The 17,411-nt window shown below is 41.0% G+C and overlaps 3 protein-coding genes and 1 long non-coding RNA gene across 6 annotated transcripts in view; 1 reads left to right on the top strand and 3 right to left on the bottom strand.

Annotated features, from left to right (window-relative positions):
- The window catches only part of LOC132954521 (interferon-induced protein 44-like), a 158,302-nt gene extending 143,836 nt beyond the window's left edge, over window positions 1–14,466 (bottom strand). Inside the window, exon 1 of one of the 2 annotated variants that reach the window (XM_061027094.1) lies at window positions 14,381–14,466. The gene's annotated coding sequence lies outside the window, so the exon portion shown is untranslated. The remainder of the gene's footprint in view (window positions 1–14,380) is intronic. The other variant, XM_061027095.1, reaches the window with a different exon arrangement.
- Window positions 1–15,544, top strand: part of LOC132954531 (uncharacterized) — an 80,663-nt gene extending 65,119 nt beyond the window's left edge. The window contains exon 2 of the long non-coding RNA XR_009665778.1: window positions 15,312–15,544. This is a non-coding gene — a long non-coding RNA (uncharacterized LOC132954531). The remainder of the gene's footprint in view (window positions 1–15,311) is intronic.
- Window positions 401–7,929, bottom strand: ankrd40 (ankyrin repeat domain 40). Of its 2 annotated transcripts, XR_009677054.1 has the most exons (6): window positions 7,428–7,929; window positions 6,171–6,319; window positions 5,314–5,967; window positions 3,961–4,142; window positions 2,693–2,923; window positions 401–2,617 (listed from the first exon to the last, which is right to left on the bottom strand). XR_009677054.1 is itself a non-coding variant. In XM_061065980.1 (5 exons), exons 1-5 carry the CDS (start codon window positions 7,559–7,561, stop codon window positions 2,780–2,782), a joined length of 1,263 nt encoding a protein of 420 aa, XP_060921963.1. In that variant the 5' UTR covers window positions 7,562–7,929; the 3' UTR covers window positions 401–2,779. The 2 variants fall into 2 exon arrangements, 1 of the variants encoding a protein (XP_060921963.1); XM_061065980.1 differs by having other exon boundaries at window positions 401–2,923.
- LOC132954522 (interferon-induced protein 44-like) lies at window positions 10,449–14,216 on the bottom strand. Its single transcript, XM_061027096.1, has 7 exons — window positions 13,540–14,216; window positions 13,373–13,406; window positions 13,038–13,236; window positions 12,625–12,774; window positions 10,984–11,155; window positions 10,755–10,855; window positions 10,449–10,640 (listed from the first exon to the last, which is right to left on the bottom strand). The coding sequence occupies exons 1-7, from the start codon at window positions 13,610–13,612 to the stop codon at window positions 10,479–10,481; spliced, it is 891 nt and encodes a 296-aa protein (XP_060883079.1). The 5' UTR covers window positions 13,613–14,216; the 3' UTR covers window positions 10,449–10,478.
- Window positions 15,545–17,411: the final 1,867 nt, after the last annotated feature.

Here is a 17,411-nt window from a genome sequence, read left to right on the forward strand (position 1 = left end):
AGAGCGTCAGGCTTGAAGCTGCATTGAGCACCCAGCTTACTTCAACACAGCAGGCCTCCTGTAAGACATCGCATAATGGAACATCCAAAGAGCGGGATTTTAAATACTTTTTTATGGATTCAATGAAATCAGCTTAGACAAAAAAAAAGTGTTTAAACCTCTGATACTGCAGAGTATGGCTCATCTAATGCCAATATTTGCTCTCTTGCTCCCTCTAGTGGCTTTAAACTGAAACACACACACAAGGGATTTTACTCCAGTATCTCGTTTAAACCAGCAGGTACACAGGAAGTATAACCTGCGACTTAAAGCATCCTACTGGTCCCTTCAGTGACAGTGAGAATAAAAATAAAAACCAGGCAGATGGAGATTTAAATTTTAAAAAAAAAGAGAAGAGAGGAAGTGATTCACCATGCTTTATCAAAGACAGATACAAGTCTTAAGAACAAAAAAAAAACACAACGTTAACAGTGCCTAAGGTTATTTGTACAAGTACACAGAACGTACTGAATATAAAAATATCAGACTCTGAATGCATAGGTTAAGTCGAACTGTATTCTGCTTTCTCTAGAACAATAAGCAACCCCCGACATTTACAGCTTTATAGTTCCCTCCCTCCGACACAATCAAAAAGAAGGGTCTTATAAAAATGTTTCAAACATGCTACTCTCGCTCACCCGGGGGGGGTCTCACCTTCTCCACCGAGCTCCCCGCCGTTACCATGTGGCACGACTTTATAAAGCATGGAACACAGCTGGGAACGTTAAAAGAAGCACTCTTGGTATCCTCTCTGCTCACAGCGACCTCTCGTCCCTCGTCCCCCCCCCCTTCATTGCACTTTGCTTCAACAACAGCATCTCGGTACTTCTCACCCCTTCGTTTGAACTCTTTCTCGCACGGTAGAAGACTTTTTGACACGAACACAACAGGCCTAGCTGGTTAAAAAAAAAAAAAAAGTACAAATTAATTTAAAAAAAACATAGAAATACAGTTAGAGCTTAAGGTATAACTGGAACAGTAAACATGTAACCACTGGGTCAGAGACAGTTTGATTGTAATGACTGAACAGAAATGATTCCCAGTGTTTGTTAGTTCAATGGAATATAAAGTGTCGATGAAAGCAGCGTGACCTCTTGACCTGTTAAAGCCCAGTTTATATATTAACACACAGTATGAGAATGTTTTAGTGTTTCATGTCAGTCTTCACTAAAGCAACAAAACTCTGTTTAGGCTACAAATCATGGTAGAACATTGAAAATATTAGCATTACACGGACCTTAGTAACCAAACTGAATCACACAAAGAGCTCTGTGTTCAAGTTGAAATAAAGTTATCATAGAGACAGTCTGGGTTTGAACATAGGGTGGCAAAACGCTCATTAAATGAGTAGCACAGGAACCAGGAAGCACCTAATCATAAAACCAGAGCCCCGACTTCACATGGAAAAAAGTTAATAGTGGGCTAGCCTGAAGAATTCCAGGAGAAGTCGGAGCGTTTGCGTTCACACATGCAGTTTTCCGGAGTTGAGTGCATGTGTGAACGCACCACACGCCTCATCTTAAATGTTTACGCTGGGTTAGTTTTTTTTGGTTGTAAAGTGAAACTAATGAAACAGAAGAACAGTAATAAGGCTAAACGTTGAGCTAAAAATCGTGTGTGTGCGCTTCATACACAAACTTCGATGGGGCTCTTTACAGCACAACAGATGCTCTCCCCCCATTTTTAAAAGGGAATGAGCAGAACTCAAAAGAAATACTTCACAGTTGTTCTGCGGACTGAACTGAACATCACACTGCAAAGCAGATGGGATTGTGCATGATAGAAAATCCCCCCCCCCCAAAAAAAATCGTCCTGCTTTGAAGATGCAGCACATTTATCTGTACGGTAGAATATCAAAGTTTTTGTCTGACATGACAGGACACAGGAGAGAACACTTCCAACAAAACTAAGAACTTCCTTTCCACAGTGTATGACTGGATGATTTTAAATATTTTGAAAAAAACAAAAAAAACAACAGCCACGCATCCATCCTTGTGTGATTAAAGTAGAATGGTAGTCCTACTACCCGACAGTCTCACTCGGGTGTGAGATGAATCATCTTCGCCTTAGGCCAGTACAGGACGCCCCTCTGCCGGAAAGACACTCAGGGTTTCTGCCTGCAGCGTGTATGAAAGTGTGCACGTCAGCTCAGATATCAGATAACACTCTACGGGTCCGTTAGCTGTGTGCTAGTCCACTGTGCTGCCACTTGACCTTTCTGTGTACTGATGATGATCTTCAACAAGTCCCAGTTATATAAATCCTTCCCATTGTCCTCTTGACACGTCTTCTCTCTGAAACATAGTCCAGTACAGGGATGAGTCACTATAAGGCTATTGCAAGAGTCCCATTCGAGTCCAGTCTGTCAGGAAGACGAGCCGATGCCTCCCTCTGTCGTCCTGCTGGAGCCTTGGCACAGAGTGCAGCGGGTGGAGAGAAAAGAGAGGAGAGAGGGGGCTCCGAATACTTTCGCACACAATCGAGGACACCATGCATCAGTAATCACTTAGAACTGGTTGGGTACACTAAAGCAGCAGGAGGGCCAGAGGAGGACTGGAGGAGGACAATAGCTACAGAACTAGAAAAAAAACAAAGCCCGGTTAGGAAGTTGGCCGAACACCAAAAGGCTGAAAAAAAGCTTGAACAAGAAAACCTGTGTAGGCAGCTAGTAGAGGTCGCTCGAGGAGAAGCTACAGAAGCCCAGTCGTAAAGCAGGGAGAGCTCGTGCTCCCGGGTACGTCTAGTAGGTGAGGCGAGAGGCCTTCATGTTGTAGCAGGGTCTGTCTGTAAGACCCCCAGTCCCAGAGAACAGAGACAGGCCCTCTGCTTTCTCCAACACCACCTCCAGCTCCTGGAAGTCCTGCAGCCGAGCCACATCCTTGTCCTTGTACAGGGGGAGGAAAAGAACATTTCAAATCAACAACAGATTCACACAGAGTTCAGATTCATGAGGAGGCACTTTGAAATGATTTCATATACAGCAACAAGAATGTGTAATGTCAGGGTCAAACACATGCATTATGTAATCTAAAGTAGCAACATGATCAGCTGATTGGCAAACATTTTCTTGCTATTTTTTGAGCATTTTAACAAACAAGAAAGAAACATTAAACAGTTCTGATAAAAAAAAGAAAATCACAGATTCTGTTTCTGTATTTTTATCCGTTGGCCCAGAGCTATCTGTCGTTATTATCCAGTTGTCATGGGGACATTCATCTCCATTTACAGATTCTACGTAAAGGATTTTCAGCATGGAAAGTATTCTAGTGTTTGTTAGTAATCCAAGCTGTATTGATCAACTGGGTATGAGCAGGCTTTGGTGTATGCAGGAAAAACATTCAAACCGAAAGCAGCCTGAAAGTAATCTGTGCTGATGACTCATTTCTCTTCATGAACAGATATCTGAATAAAAGTGCAGCCAACTATCAAATAAAGCTCCAACATTTCAACTTGAGTCACAAATCTGCTTGATGCCATGTGCCCAAAGCCAATCAGTGTTTAGATTCACGGACTTCCTTGAATGCATCAGAAAAGATTTACCCAGCCTCCAAAAAAAAACAACAACCAACATGTTAAAGGTTGTTTTCTAAAAGCCTGATTTATGATGCTTTTATTTCTGAAAACATTAAATTTCATGTAAATCACAAGGAAATAGTTTTTTTTGTTTTCAGACTCATACAGCTGAATTAAGCCAAACAGATGAATGGGTGCTACTCCAGGGAGTGTCATGAACTAAAATATGACGGGCGTTTATTGCACAGAATAAGTGAGAACTTGAGCATCCAGTCCGAGACGTGTGTGAGCTGATGATGATGGACGATGACTTCTGAGATTGGTGTAACAGAAATAAAACTCCACATGCCAGCCGGGTGCAGAACACTGCATGACAACATGAAGCACGTAGGCCGTCTCTCCTGTTACCTTTCTCAGCATGGTGTTTGGCAGCTTGCGGATCTTCTCCACGTGCTCGGCGCCGATGTCCAACTCGCGGCAACACACCCTGAGAAGGGAGCGATAGGTGAGCTCCTGGCGGTCCAGCTCCACCTCGATGAAGTCGTTCTCTCGGGCGTTAGGGTTCTGGATACGCACCTTCAGCACCAACTCTGCAGAGAAGAACCACAGTGAGATGCTGTTACCGTTGCTTATAATGCCATGAGTGGGAGGGACATTTTGCATTAAAAAAGAAAAGAGTTATTAGTAAATCTGTCAAAAACATTTTGAACTCCACAGCCTGAGACGTTACAAAGTTTGTTTCACAATCCTCGTGCACATGAAAAATAAATACCAGCTCTGAGTCAAAAGTCCTCTAAAACTTTCATTATCTTCTGTTTAAAAAAAAGAGGGGCATTGATTTAAGTAAAGAATCCCTAAAGCCTGTACTGAATTAAGAAAAAGGGAGTTCAAGTATGCTGCTCCCTCTTCTCTTGGAATCGGTTGCAAGATACTCTAAATCTTCAGGAGCTGGTTTCCTTGAATGTTTTTGAAGGTGGTCTTAATGATGTGGAAGCAGAAATATCTGACTGTAGATGTTTTTAGCTAACTCATATTGCCCTTTTTGATCGCTTTGTTACTGATGACTTATGACAGATTCTGATGAATGGTTCTGTTTGTGATTCCTGTATTTATGTGTTTTATGTCTGAAACCCTGTAATTGTGCTGCTGCCTGTCTCGGCCAAGATGCTCTTGTAAAAGAGATTTTTAATTAATAACTGGAGAGAGTGGCCATGAGTGAGCCTGCAGCGGTCCTTTAATCATCTCTTCTCGTCTCGTCTCTTTCTGTCTGGTTCGACAGGTTGTTTCCAAACAGGCAAACAAGAATGCCTTCATATCTCTGCTCCTGTGTCTCTCTTATCTGATAACATAGCATTGAAGGCATGTTCAGCCAAGAAGTCTTCACTTATCATCTGGTCAACCTCTTAAAAAAAACCTCCAAGACATTGTTGCTCCTGACTGAGAAATCAACTGCATGCAACTCCCTTTTGAATTCCTCCACGTTTTACATTTTCTGTTTGTTGAAACATGAGATACACGAGCTATAACATGTTCATAGATGAATTAAATTAAAGCTTTTGTTCTGTACTTTTTAAATACTTTTGGCTAAGCTAAGTCAATCTTCTCCTGGCTCTACTTTTCCACCTAATTGACAGATTTAAAAAATGTATTGATCTCATTGTTTATCACTAACAAAGTGAGTATTGCATCTTTTTTCAGTTTGAATTCACTCTGAGTGGTTTCCTCCTTTAACATTTTAAACGACGATGATTCCTCTCTCACCTTGCACGTTGACAGGGAAAGTGCTGGTGAAGAAGAAGGGCTGGAAAGCGGGCATGGGCCCCCCCGCCTGGCCGTAGCTCAGCTGCTGTGGGATGGACTGCTGCCTGCTCATGGTCGGGTTGGCGCCGGCCACTGGAGCCTGGACCTGGCCTCCCACGCCGCTGCTGCTGCTGCTACCGCCGCCCAGGCCGGGGCTCTGCGAGGCCAATGGAGGCGAGCACATGGTGCCGTTGTGTGCCACCGTGTGTGGATAGTCAGCGTGGTTGACAAGGTGAGGCTCGACCGACAGGTCCATGGGCACCGTGCGGTTAACGACGGCGTGGTTGTGGGACGATGCCGAGCTCGTGGACACGCCGTTCTGCTCACTCACAGGAATTAATTCCCCAGTCTGGGCTTGGCTGTGGGGGGCGGGGGAAGAGGGCCCATCAGAGACCAGGCTCTGTGGTTTTTGAGGCTCGTGAGTCGGGGACAGGGAGGGTGTGTCACTCTGTGCGTCCTCATTGTGATCTCCTGAACCATTCTGTGTAAGGTGCTGGTCCAGGAGGGCCTCTAACTTGTTATCCATCTTAGAATAAATGAAGGGCGGATTAGACATGTAGTTAGGGATGATTGGCAACTCGGGCTCCTTGACTTCAGGCACTTCCTCCACTTCAACTGCAGGGGGTGAGCATTTAAGACGAGGATTATTTTCTTGAAGCAGTTGGAAATGAAAACTCAAAAAAGACAGCTTTTAAAAACACAAAAAAGCACATTACACTTCCATGTATGGAGTGTGGAAGAACTGATTTTTGATATCACATGCCAGTGATTACAAAAGACAAGAAGGAGATTTAAAAAAAGACAAAGGTGTACTTTACCTCCTAAAAGTCTTTTGATCTCTGGTTTAGATGTGAGCTGTGACGCCAGCTCATCTTTAGCTGTGAGGATGTCTTTGTCTGCTCCACAGCTCAGCAGGTAGGACACGATGTGCTTATGGTTCCTCTTGCATGCCCAGTGCAGGCAGGTCCTGGTGGGACGACGAGACAAGAGAACACATGTGTGACGACCAACAAACAATAACAGAGGCTGAACATGAAACAGAATCACATAGAGGCTATCAACTTCAAGTCGAGGGTGAAATTAGAGGATAACTTAAAAACGTTGTGTCACTAGATGTAGCGACAGAAAAGAAGGTCTTAGTTCAGGCGCGAGTTAATTGAGTCTCAATTTCAGTTACGATTCTGGCTTCATGAAAACAAGAAAAAATCAAGATTAAACGATTACTATGCCGCATGCTGTGTTGTGTTTGTTTTGTCCAAATGATCGGTCACGTGTGATAAATGTTTCAAAGCATCTGTTGTAATATTTGGCCTCAACAGTATTCAATTGTAGTTTATTTATGTTCATGTATTGCTTGTTTTGCTGAGTGTTCAGAGCGTTATAGTGTTGAGTTTATACGTTTCGTTCTCTTTTGACTCCAACTGCAGCAACTATTCATTGTCGTCTTTCGTCTATTATCATTATTATAACTCTGGATGTGAATCTTAAAACTGCCCGACTACAATTGCTATAACAAACATTTCTGCTGTTAATGAACACCTAATACCACACTTGCTTTTACCATTGTACCAGCAATGTAGTCAATGCACTATTTGATGTTGTTGTTTGTCTCGTTCTTTCTCTCTCCCTGGAAGTTTCTCATTGTCACTGGTACTTTTCTAAATGTTGCTAAGTGCCATTGTTCTCATGCTGGATTAATGTCGGGTCTCTTTAAATAAAATAACAAAGAGTAAGATCCCTACACACGCTCTTTTTGTAAACATGTCATTTGTTATGAATGTATGCTATAAAAATACAGATTGATATCATGCTACATTTGTTGCTTACATCCTTTAAAGAAGAGTCAAAAAAGGCACTTTTTACCCTAACTTGTTCTCACAAATCAGTGAAAACCTGAAATGATGATCATCAAGCTGGTTTATTTACTTTTTGAAGGATCAACTCTAAAAAAATTTTTTTAAAAAGGCGTGCCAGGCTGCCTGACAACATAACACTGAACAGGTCTGGTTACTTACCACTTGTAGACCCTTAACTTTATTCAGATGAACACATGATTGGGGGAAACAAACACTCACCATCCATTGATCTCGTTCTGGGAGTTCACATTGACTCCACTCTCCACCAGTGTCCGCACTTCGTCGATGTCCCCGATGGCAGACGCCTCTCTCAGGCGCTCCTGTAACTCTTTATCCAACGAGGTGGTGGACATGTTGGTGCAGACAGCTAGCGTGGCGAGATCATAGGATGCGCAAAAACCAATCGGATTAAGCTGTCAATGCTAATCGCCTAAAGATTACCCTGCTGATGGTCACTAAGAATAGCCTGACAGCTAACATTAGCACCGGGCTAATCGTACCTACCTGCTAGCAGTCTTTGGTGCTAGCTTGTGGCAGCTTCGGCTAAAGCGACTTGGGTTTGACGGTCAGAGTGTTTGTACAGCAGCTTCCGTCCACGCCATTTGTTTCTGTTTTTACTTTACGTTGTAGACAGAAACGCCGCTAACAGCCACTCAAATCAGACAGCGGCGTGCCGGAGCTCCGTCAGTGTGCTACTTCCTAAAAACACCCCCCGCCTCATCGGGGGACATGTTTCGATGTAGCACAACAACACTGAGCACAAAATAATAGTTCCCCTCTCGACACATTATTATATTACACATTATTATATTATTATATATATTATTATATTATTTTTACAGTCTATGCTCGACACTCGCGACGTTTTTCAGGTACACTTTACGTCATGTAAGAAATTGAGATACGTTTTTGACGTAGAATAAATATATATTTTAAATCAATTCAAATTAAATGACTTATATTAAAGGCAAGACAACATAAAAAAAACTTTGGAGGCTACAACAGCGTTGTCGTTGTCAGCTTTTTTTAAAGTTTGTTTTTGTAAGTGTAAACCAGAAATACAAATGTTGATAATTTGTCTAACCTGACCCCTTAGCAACCACGCCGGTCTCCACGCCAGAAAACTTTTTTTTTTTTTTTTTTTTACAGTCAACATTAATGTGATAATAACCTGCAATGATAATTATTTTAAACACATTGAGATCCGTAAATTCATTTCCATATAAAAATAAAGCGTTTTGCTACGTGCTGCATTTTCCCGATGTGGCCACAGGAGGGCAGTGATGTCAACTTCGTACAGTCTTGTTCATGGCGCCACCTGAAGCGTCCTAGGGTCAGTGCCACCTTGCATGCTGATAAAAAGTACACACACAACCCATTTTGTGTTTCGAAATTGATGGCATACTTTTTGTAGTGTATTATTTGAACGCTTTGATGAGGACGTCATTACTGATTTTTCGGAGCAGCAACCAGCCTCCACCTCAGTCATATTCCTTTATCCTTTATATGTTGGCCTCTGGCGTGTTCTTGCAGTGGTTGACTTGGGTCCAAGTGGCTCTGCCCACAACCTCTACCTCTGTTTTAAGTGGTCAGGAGAACCTTGTAGGGACCCATGTGAACCTCCTCTGCTCCCAGTTTTCTCCTGAAGTCCTTGATGAGAACCCAATCATCAGGTTGGATGTCTTAGGGTGGAGTCTGCTGTGGATGAGCATTTAGACTAGAAAATGTGTTTGGGAGAGTGACATAGACAAGAGAGAGAGAGAGAGAGAGAGCTGTTGTACCTTAATATTTCATCTTCACAATATGAGGTCCAATGCGGCCATTTTAGTGTTAAGAGAAAGATGATTTCATAAGGACTGAGACCATGTTTGTGTCTTATTTGCAATGTAATAGGCTAGAGAGAAGATTACATTACCATTCACTTGTACATGTCAGACATATACATTTCTTGATCATCAGCCAATCATATTCCCTTTTCTGCTATGAGGTGTCTTACACAGACCTAAACGAAGAATTACCCTATAAGTTGGTAGAGAGATGTAAATGGTATATCCACAAAATTACCAAGATGAATAAATTCATTACGTATAGCTGCATTTTGCCAATTCATTGTTAATTGTGCCATTTTCTCTCTCGACTGCTCCTGCACTCTGCGGATGATAAAACAATTATGATGATAATATCGAAGTAGTTTCAAGTCTTCCCTTGTGAATGCTGGACCATGTCACTGCAGAGGTTGCATGGAATAATCCACTTTATTGGATCTGCTCTGCTTACACTGTGATGTGTGTGCATCTCTGTTTCATACATGACATTTGAGGACCAATTATTTTGAAACCCATTTTGTGCTGCAGAATTCATAACGATCATTAATCATTCTTACATAACCATCAAATGTGCAAAGGTGAAATTTGAAACGTTGTATCGAGGACAGACAGGATGTCAAAGGGGGTTCATGTCCAACCATCGGAGGTTTAACGAGTCTGACCACTTCATCAAGAACACTGATGACAAAAGGGACAATAAAGTGTGAAAAATGAACACTCTGGATGTTTCTTTGTAGTTCAGTCAGGAATACTCTTGTCATAGATGTAACCTTTTATTCCACTTGTGGTTTGTACAGTTGTATTTGCCGGTATTGGTTCTGCTCTTAGCTCTCAGCAGTATCAGTGCAGCATGCCACAGATTTTGCTGAGAGCGCAAACCTTTAATTCCCCCCATGGGGACATGCAGAACAGAACCTGAATGTGCATGTAATTATCCTGACATTTTGCAGCCATAACAGGCAAACAACTCATCCTAGAATATAAAATGTGCTGACTGAAGCTGGTGGAGGTTAGGGTGGTGGAGGGAGAATTTCACAGCAGTGTCTAGCAGCAGAGTGGATGTGATGCAGGAAGAATGAGAGGCAGAATGGTTTAAATAGACCGCCTTGTTGTCAGGGTGTGATAATGATTGGTTGGCATTGGGGCGGTTCTCAGATCAGCTGATGGCCGCTTGCAGGAAAAAGTACCGTATTCAGCCTGAACTAGCGCAGGGCTCCTTTTTCAATCTTGAGGTTTTCCAGCTGTGCATGATGTAAGGTTTTTTTTAACTGTGCTGGATTGTGTACTTTTCTTGTGCTAGGTTAATCTTTAAAGTCTACCTAATAATTTCTTGAGAAAATTACAAATTACAACAACGTTTTTACTGTTGATTTTTTAATTTCATGTTCATAATGTAAATATTCAGAATGACTTGATTGAATGACTGCCTCAGCAGTGAGACGGCCTACATGTAGTTGAGGTAGTCTTCTCCGAAGTTTACCATCTGTCTCAGTGCGGTCAGAATCGGCCCGTTGATGTCGTCACTCGTGTTGATTTCTGACTCGTAGTTCTTCACCAGGAAGATGCAGTTGATGGGAATTCCCAGCATTGCACTGAATTTTTCCACCTGTTAGAGTCAAATAATTTCAGATAATCAGGGATTGCAAAGCTCAGACCAAAGGTGGAAATGTGATGAGAAAAAGAACTGAAACTCAACAATAATAAATCTAAACCGGCTCACCTTTTCCTTCAGGTACTTGCTCTTGTGCAAGTTGTGAATATTTGATCTGACCTCAGGACAGGCTGTATCAACTTTGGTGAGGATGGCCAGTTGGGGAATTCCTGCAGATGTGGAAACATATATTATAGTATTTAATAGTATTTAATATTTAATAGTATTTTAATCTTTTGATTTTCTTGTATTTCATTTGCCTGATTTGGAAATGTAAGTGTGTGATATCTGTTCTTACCCAGATCACTTGCAGCTAGTCTGACTTCTCTTAACTTCTGCACAACTTTGTCATCTAACAGAGAGACTGTGCTGACAGGAACCACACAGACCAGCACGTGGACTTTGTTATCCAGAGAGGGGTTGGATTCATAGCCCGGGTCATTCTCTGTCAGTGGGCCATTAGTACGAAACTGAAAAACAAAAATAGACATTCTAATAGTATTTTTCAATGCACAGAGCCGTGAATGTTTCAGTGAATAAAAAAGCAAAATGGTTATTTAAAAAAAAAAGAACTCAAAAGGTGAGTTCTTCTAACCTTTCCTAGTATGGAGCAGTTTTATTATGAGCTGGTCCTCTTTCTGTTTATTTATGTAAAAAAAGAACACACGTGAAAACAACTCTAATCAATGGTTTGAAACACTCCTCTCTGTAGGTGGCAGTAATTCATTAATGCAGAAATATGAATATAGGATTTATGAAGCCAATTCATGGTCATTGACATTTTGAAAATTCTGTCTCACACTAACTTTCAGTCAACCAAGAGACAGACATAGAGGTGAAGCTGAGCTTAAAGGCCCTGACACACCAAGGAGACAGTCGGCCGTCGGTCCGTCGGTGAGCGGTCGTCGCCCTAGTCTTTGCGGTGTGTCCAGCTCCGTCGCTACCCGTCCGCACCAGTTGGCCTTTTTTTGGCCGATTCTGCATGATGAATCGGCGTGAGCTGTCGCGGTTGGGGGTAGAAATCTCTCTGATTGGCTGTTCAGCTAAGTGAAACAGGAGAGTCAGTGCACAAGAAGAAATAAGGAAGTGCCTCTTCTATTCTTGTTCCACTAATAAAAGACCAAGGGCTGACAACGCAAGCGCCATTTTCAACTTTTTATCAGACATTATTCTCCATTAGAAGTACCCATATTACGAGTGTTGAGCGACAGCGGTGAGAAAATTGTCTTCTCGTATCACAACAACGGTTTATTTATTCGCGTTCTTCCTCATACTCTCCCGGTTTCCCCTTTTTGGAATGATGATTACAGACTACTGCCGCCTGCTGGCATGGAGAGTTATTGCTGCTCACGCAACTTTGGAGCATAACAGTGGAATGTGATTCCGCGCCAGGTGATGATGTGACCGAGGGGTAGCAGGTAGAGGGACTGAAAAAAAAAAATTCCAGACTGGAATTTGTCGTAGAAGTTATCAAGTTGTAGGTGATCGTGGAGGTGGACGGCTCCATTATGGTGGGTGTTCATGTTTTCTTTTGGCCACCAGGACACACTAACATATGCACATTTGCATTTCAAGCTTTTTGTGGATGTTTGTATCCAAGATATACAAATCAAGATATAAAAAATAAAGCTTGAATAACCTTGTGCTCGCGGCACGGTACGTACAAATGTGCCTAATGGGAAAACACCCTGAGAGAGAACTCAACCAATCGCAGCTTCTGAAGAAAGTGTCATACCTAGCAACGGGGTCAACCGGGTCAACTACACCTCCTCATTAAGATAAAAGTTTCTATCCCTTCCTCGCTCAGAGAGTGTTTCTAAATCATAACGAATCTAGGACACCTTGCTAGGATTTTTTAAGGAAAGTTAGGAGCTGTATGAGAGGATTCTCAGGATTTTGAGGGCACTTCACAAAAAAAGAGAACGTCTTAGGAGTGTACCTTGTAACCATCTTTCACATGTCCCCGCAGGGCCAGTTTGACATCTTCCACCTGGACTCCGTTGTTGAGGTTTGCCTCCAAGCCCATGATGTCGTTGAAAACAATAGAATAGAAGCTCTGCTCATCTTTTTGAATTTTGTATGTTTGGTACTGTGAAGAAGAAGGAGAAATGATTTGCATCGTTCAGGTTAATCTAAGATAGACATTCCTAAACCATCAAAATAATTATTTTATTTTATTCAGTGAGGTTATTCAACGATAATCTATGTTGATCAAATGTTTTTTATTTTATTTGTTATCTTCTAACTGAAACTGAGCTGCCAAAAAAATATCAATTTCTTCAAGGAATTGAGTTTACAGAGAATGGTGAATAATCTTAGTTTGGAGTCACCACAGTCATCAGTTGTTCTTACCTTTAGGGTGAAGCTGCTCCCAGAGGTCGCATCCGTCAAAGCTCGATTTGTAACAACGCCTCTCAAAGCACTTTCAACAGAGTTTATGAAACTGGACTTGCCGGCACCGACCGGTCCATGAAGCAGAATCCTGAGATGTCTGGCTCCTTTCTTTCGAGGTTGGTAAGATTTCATGAAGTTGAGATTGTCCTCAGTGCTCCTGTTGATAGAAGAACATGAGATTCATTACTTCAGTGTTTTAAATATTGAATGTTCAACAGGCACATTGTTATTGATGCTCTGCTGAGTGGCAGAACCACACCCAGTTTCACCACCCTCACTTCCTGTTTACTCACGTCGGCAGAGTCCTCCATGGCTGTCTTAAACAAGCTGAAAGACAAATTCACATGTTAACATACATTAAGACAACTTCAGACTATTTAAACAAATTAAACAGCATCATGTTTCACTGAATGGTAATATTGGAACAGGAACCATTTTTGCTATATGTGGAAAGTCTTACGAGAAGGTGGGGGTGGGGCTGGGGGTGTGGGTGGCGGTGGGGCTGGGGCTGGTTTGGATTCTTCTCCTCCCATATCTGTAAAATATAACAGTTGTGTGTTAATGTGGATGACTTTACCTCGATAAAGGAAGAATATTCAGATCATAAACTCTGTAAAAATAACAACAATGAGGAATACAGCTTTGCAAATGAATGATGAAGTCACTATGTACTGATTTGAGTAAGAGCTCAAGCCCTCAGTGCTGATTATTACTGTTTTAGTGTATTTCCAACATTTTTCCAAACTGTTACCGGTGTGTAAAATATTCATGCAAGAGTTCAGTTTATGAGTTACAGAAAGTTTCACTGCTTGATAAATGTAGTGGACTAGAAGGTTCATTATTTCCCTCTGGACTGCAGCGGAGTAAAAACATGAAGCTGAATACATTTAGATATTCAGATAAAGTATGTCAGAGCTTTTATCTGATTTTTAATTAGACTTACATGATCTCAGTATGTGGTGTTAAACAAGTTTATGGAAACATGCAGTAGATCATAGATTTATCTTTTAATTCATCCAGTTCATGTGAGAGCTGTTTGTCAAAGTAACTTTTAAATAAATGTCAATTCCATGTTCACATCATTCAAGAAAAATAAACAAAGAGGGAAAAGGAAAACTCAGCAGTACAAGGAGTCCTTTATAAAAAAAGAGATTTATCATCATCTTGAAGTCTAAAACAAACTGATGTCAATCAAATGAATAATAAAATCATAGAATGAAGAGAGTCTTACCTTTTCTTGTGATGCTCTGGATGCAGTGACTGAATGTGCAGGCTGGTCCGACTTTTTATAGTTTTCTTACTTTCACTTTTTTTCTTTTGTGTGATTCTGTTAAGCCCCCTGATTTCCGAGAAATGACCGTTCAGATCTTTATCGGCTGTTTTTTTGAATGTGCAGGCTGGTCGCCCTTTTTATAGGGTCTCTTACTTTCACTTTTGTCTGTTTCTGGTCAGCCCCCTGACTTCTGAGAAATGGCTGTTCAGATCTTTAGTGACTGTTTTTTTTTTTTTTTTTAATGTGTAGGTTCATCAGAATTTGCACAAGATATAATACAAAGGGGAAAATGTATCTTGACTGACTGACTATATCAATCTTTGCAGATACAGCAGTGATAGCTTGATATCTAAATGTTTTTCTCAGTATTTATTTAAAAAAAAAAGAGATTTATCATTGAAAACATCTTGAAGTCTAAAACAAACTGACGTCAATCAAATGAATAATAAAATCATAGAATGAAGAGAGTCTTATCTTTTCTTGTGATGCTCTGGATGTAGTGACTGAATGTGCATGCTGGTCCGGCTTTTTATAGGATAGGGTTTCTTACTTTCACTTTTGTTCTTTGGTGTGATTCTGGTCAGTAGTGGGTTTTGGACATTTCTTTAGTTTTTGGCTTCTGCGTTCACTTTTAAATTTGCATAGTTTTTAATTTGCTGCACGTTTTTATAGCAAATGTTTGTACTTCTCTGCCAACGTGTGTGTGTGTGTGTGTGTGTGTGTGTGTGTGTGTGTGTGTGTGTGTGTGTGTGTGTGTGTCAAAGCATCTTATGACTTGGCTGAATCCAAAGGTCAGATAAAAACTGGTTCGTGCCTGTTGCTGCCCTCAACTTTGTGTCTCTGTTATACTTCAATCTTTCAAACTCCAACATTAGACATGTAGCTGACATGATTGACAGGTGGGCATGATGTAACGGTTTGTCATAAGGTTAAAGCTCCAGCTCTCTGTCTGTTGTTAGGATGACTGAAAGTTAAGTTGAGACAGGATTTCCAGCATGGAGACCGCCATTGATGGGACTCCAAAGCCCCCTGCAGGAACAGATGGCTGACGTCACTCAGGCTTCGTCTATACATATTTACAGATTATGTTTCAAACCACAAACTGGGAAAAAAACATGGACGTAGTATAAGTGATGTCATCAATTGGACGAGGTGTTTTGAAACTTAAAGATGGCGGTCACAATATTGAAAATACTGTCTCTCACTAACTTTCAGTCAACATAGAAACAGAGAAAGAGCTGGAGCTGAGGCGTCTGAAGCTTCCTAACAAACACAGACATGTGTGCATCAGCAGGGTGCAGGTCTACATGGAACTTAGTTAGGTAGTCTTCTCCGTAAATCACCATCTGTCTCAGTGTGTCTTAGTTTGTTTCTTCACCAGAAAGTATGGTTGATTCATTTTACTTATTTCATGTTTATTTGTATCATGACAACTGACAAGTATTGAGCAAGTAAACCATTTCCACACACTTCAGCATTTATAGACTAAACAACTTTGCAATACCCTTATGCAATAAATATTCTGACATGTTTTATGGAGGAAAAGTTTCAACAACATATTGCTGTTCTCTGAACTCCCTGACTTGCAAAACTCTAACAACACCCCTTTAAGTTTTGGTTGTGCACACCAAGTCATGTTAACTATTAATGAATACAGATGTCTTATCTGAAAATATGATAACACCTGGATTTGTGCAACGTGTCAAAGATATTGTGACTCCACCACAGTTTTTACAACGTCTTCGAGATAAAGTCAGAAACTGAAAGTTGTAAATGATACACAGAGGTGTTGTATTCTTCTATCTAAACCTAAAAGTTCACTGGTAGGTTTATACATCAACAAAACTTTGTTACTTGTAATAAAGTTTATCAGATCCACAACTTCTGCCTCTTTGATTAACGGTCTCTTGTTCGAGGTCAATTGAAACCCACAACATATTCTGTGAAAATGTGCCTGCTGGCAGATTACCTCATAAAAAAGGACAATTTAAGAACTTCAATTTCAAATCTTTCAATCTCAAATTGTCGAATTTAAGACTTTCAAAGCCATTTCAAGCATCCGCAGGAACCCTGTGTCAATCATAGACTGTATGTATATTCTGGTGGAAAAAATACTATCTGTCTGTTGCCTTCGTTTGAATTTAAAAGATTAGGATGATCGTGCGTCATTTAGCAATTAGAAACTGTTTCTCTGTATGGCCTTGGTCTGTATCTCCAACAGGTACGCTCCTCAGGATCTGGGTACAGCATGACCTTAGATCAGTGCCCTCCTGACAAAGGAGTTTCTGTTGGTGTTCCTCTGAACCAGGTGCCTTATAGAAAGAAGCTTGCATAGATAAATCACCAGGCAAACTAGCAGAAGGTGTAGTCACTAGGGCAAGCTGAAACCAATGACGATGTATATGTATATGCAAAATACCTACACCCTGTGAAAGTATTAATATGCTCTGCAACCGGGACTGCCCCGGGAATCTTTGATGCACTTGTGACTGATGTTACTTTTGTAGCTGATTACCCCTTTTGCAAAATAACTTTTTACTATATGCAATAAAATACACAAAGACAAAAGACTTTGACTTGAGATCTTTCATTACCAACAGAAAAATCCACAACAATATATATGTATGTATGTATTTACAGTCTATGGTGTCAATACGGTACGTCTCATGACTAGTTGTGCTGGTAGCTGGGGCATCCTGCTGTAGTTACAACCTGTCCCACCTCCTCTAGTGCACATGGTTTAGTTCTAGGGCAATTTCCATTTTGAAGAATCTGCATACAAATCTTTAAAAGCACCAGATTTTACTATTCAAGGACACAATTTGTGTAATAAAATCTGAAAAGGAATATATCTTCATCAGACGATTGGCTGAAGGGTTGTCTACCAGGAACCACTTTTTCTCAGTGTTTGACTCTTAATGTGTCTCCATGTAGCAAGCAGCTACAGGCACCTCTTCCTGTCACTCCCTCAAGTTCAAACGGTAAAACTATGTAATGTGTAATCAATATGCAGTCCAACATCTACACCAGTCATAATATAAATATCCCGACTTGAAATG

Source organism: Labrus mixtus, chromosome 20 (assembly GCF_963584025.1).
Source record: "Labrus mixtus chromosome 20, fLabMix1.1, whole genome shotgun sequence".
Lineage (NCBI taxonomy): Eukaryota > Metazoa > Chordata > Actinopteri > Labriformes > Labridae > Labrus > Labrus mixtus.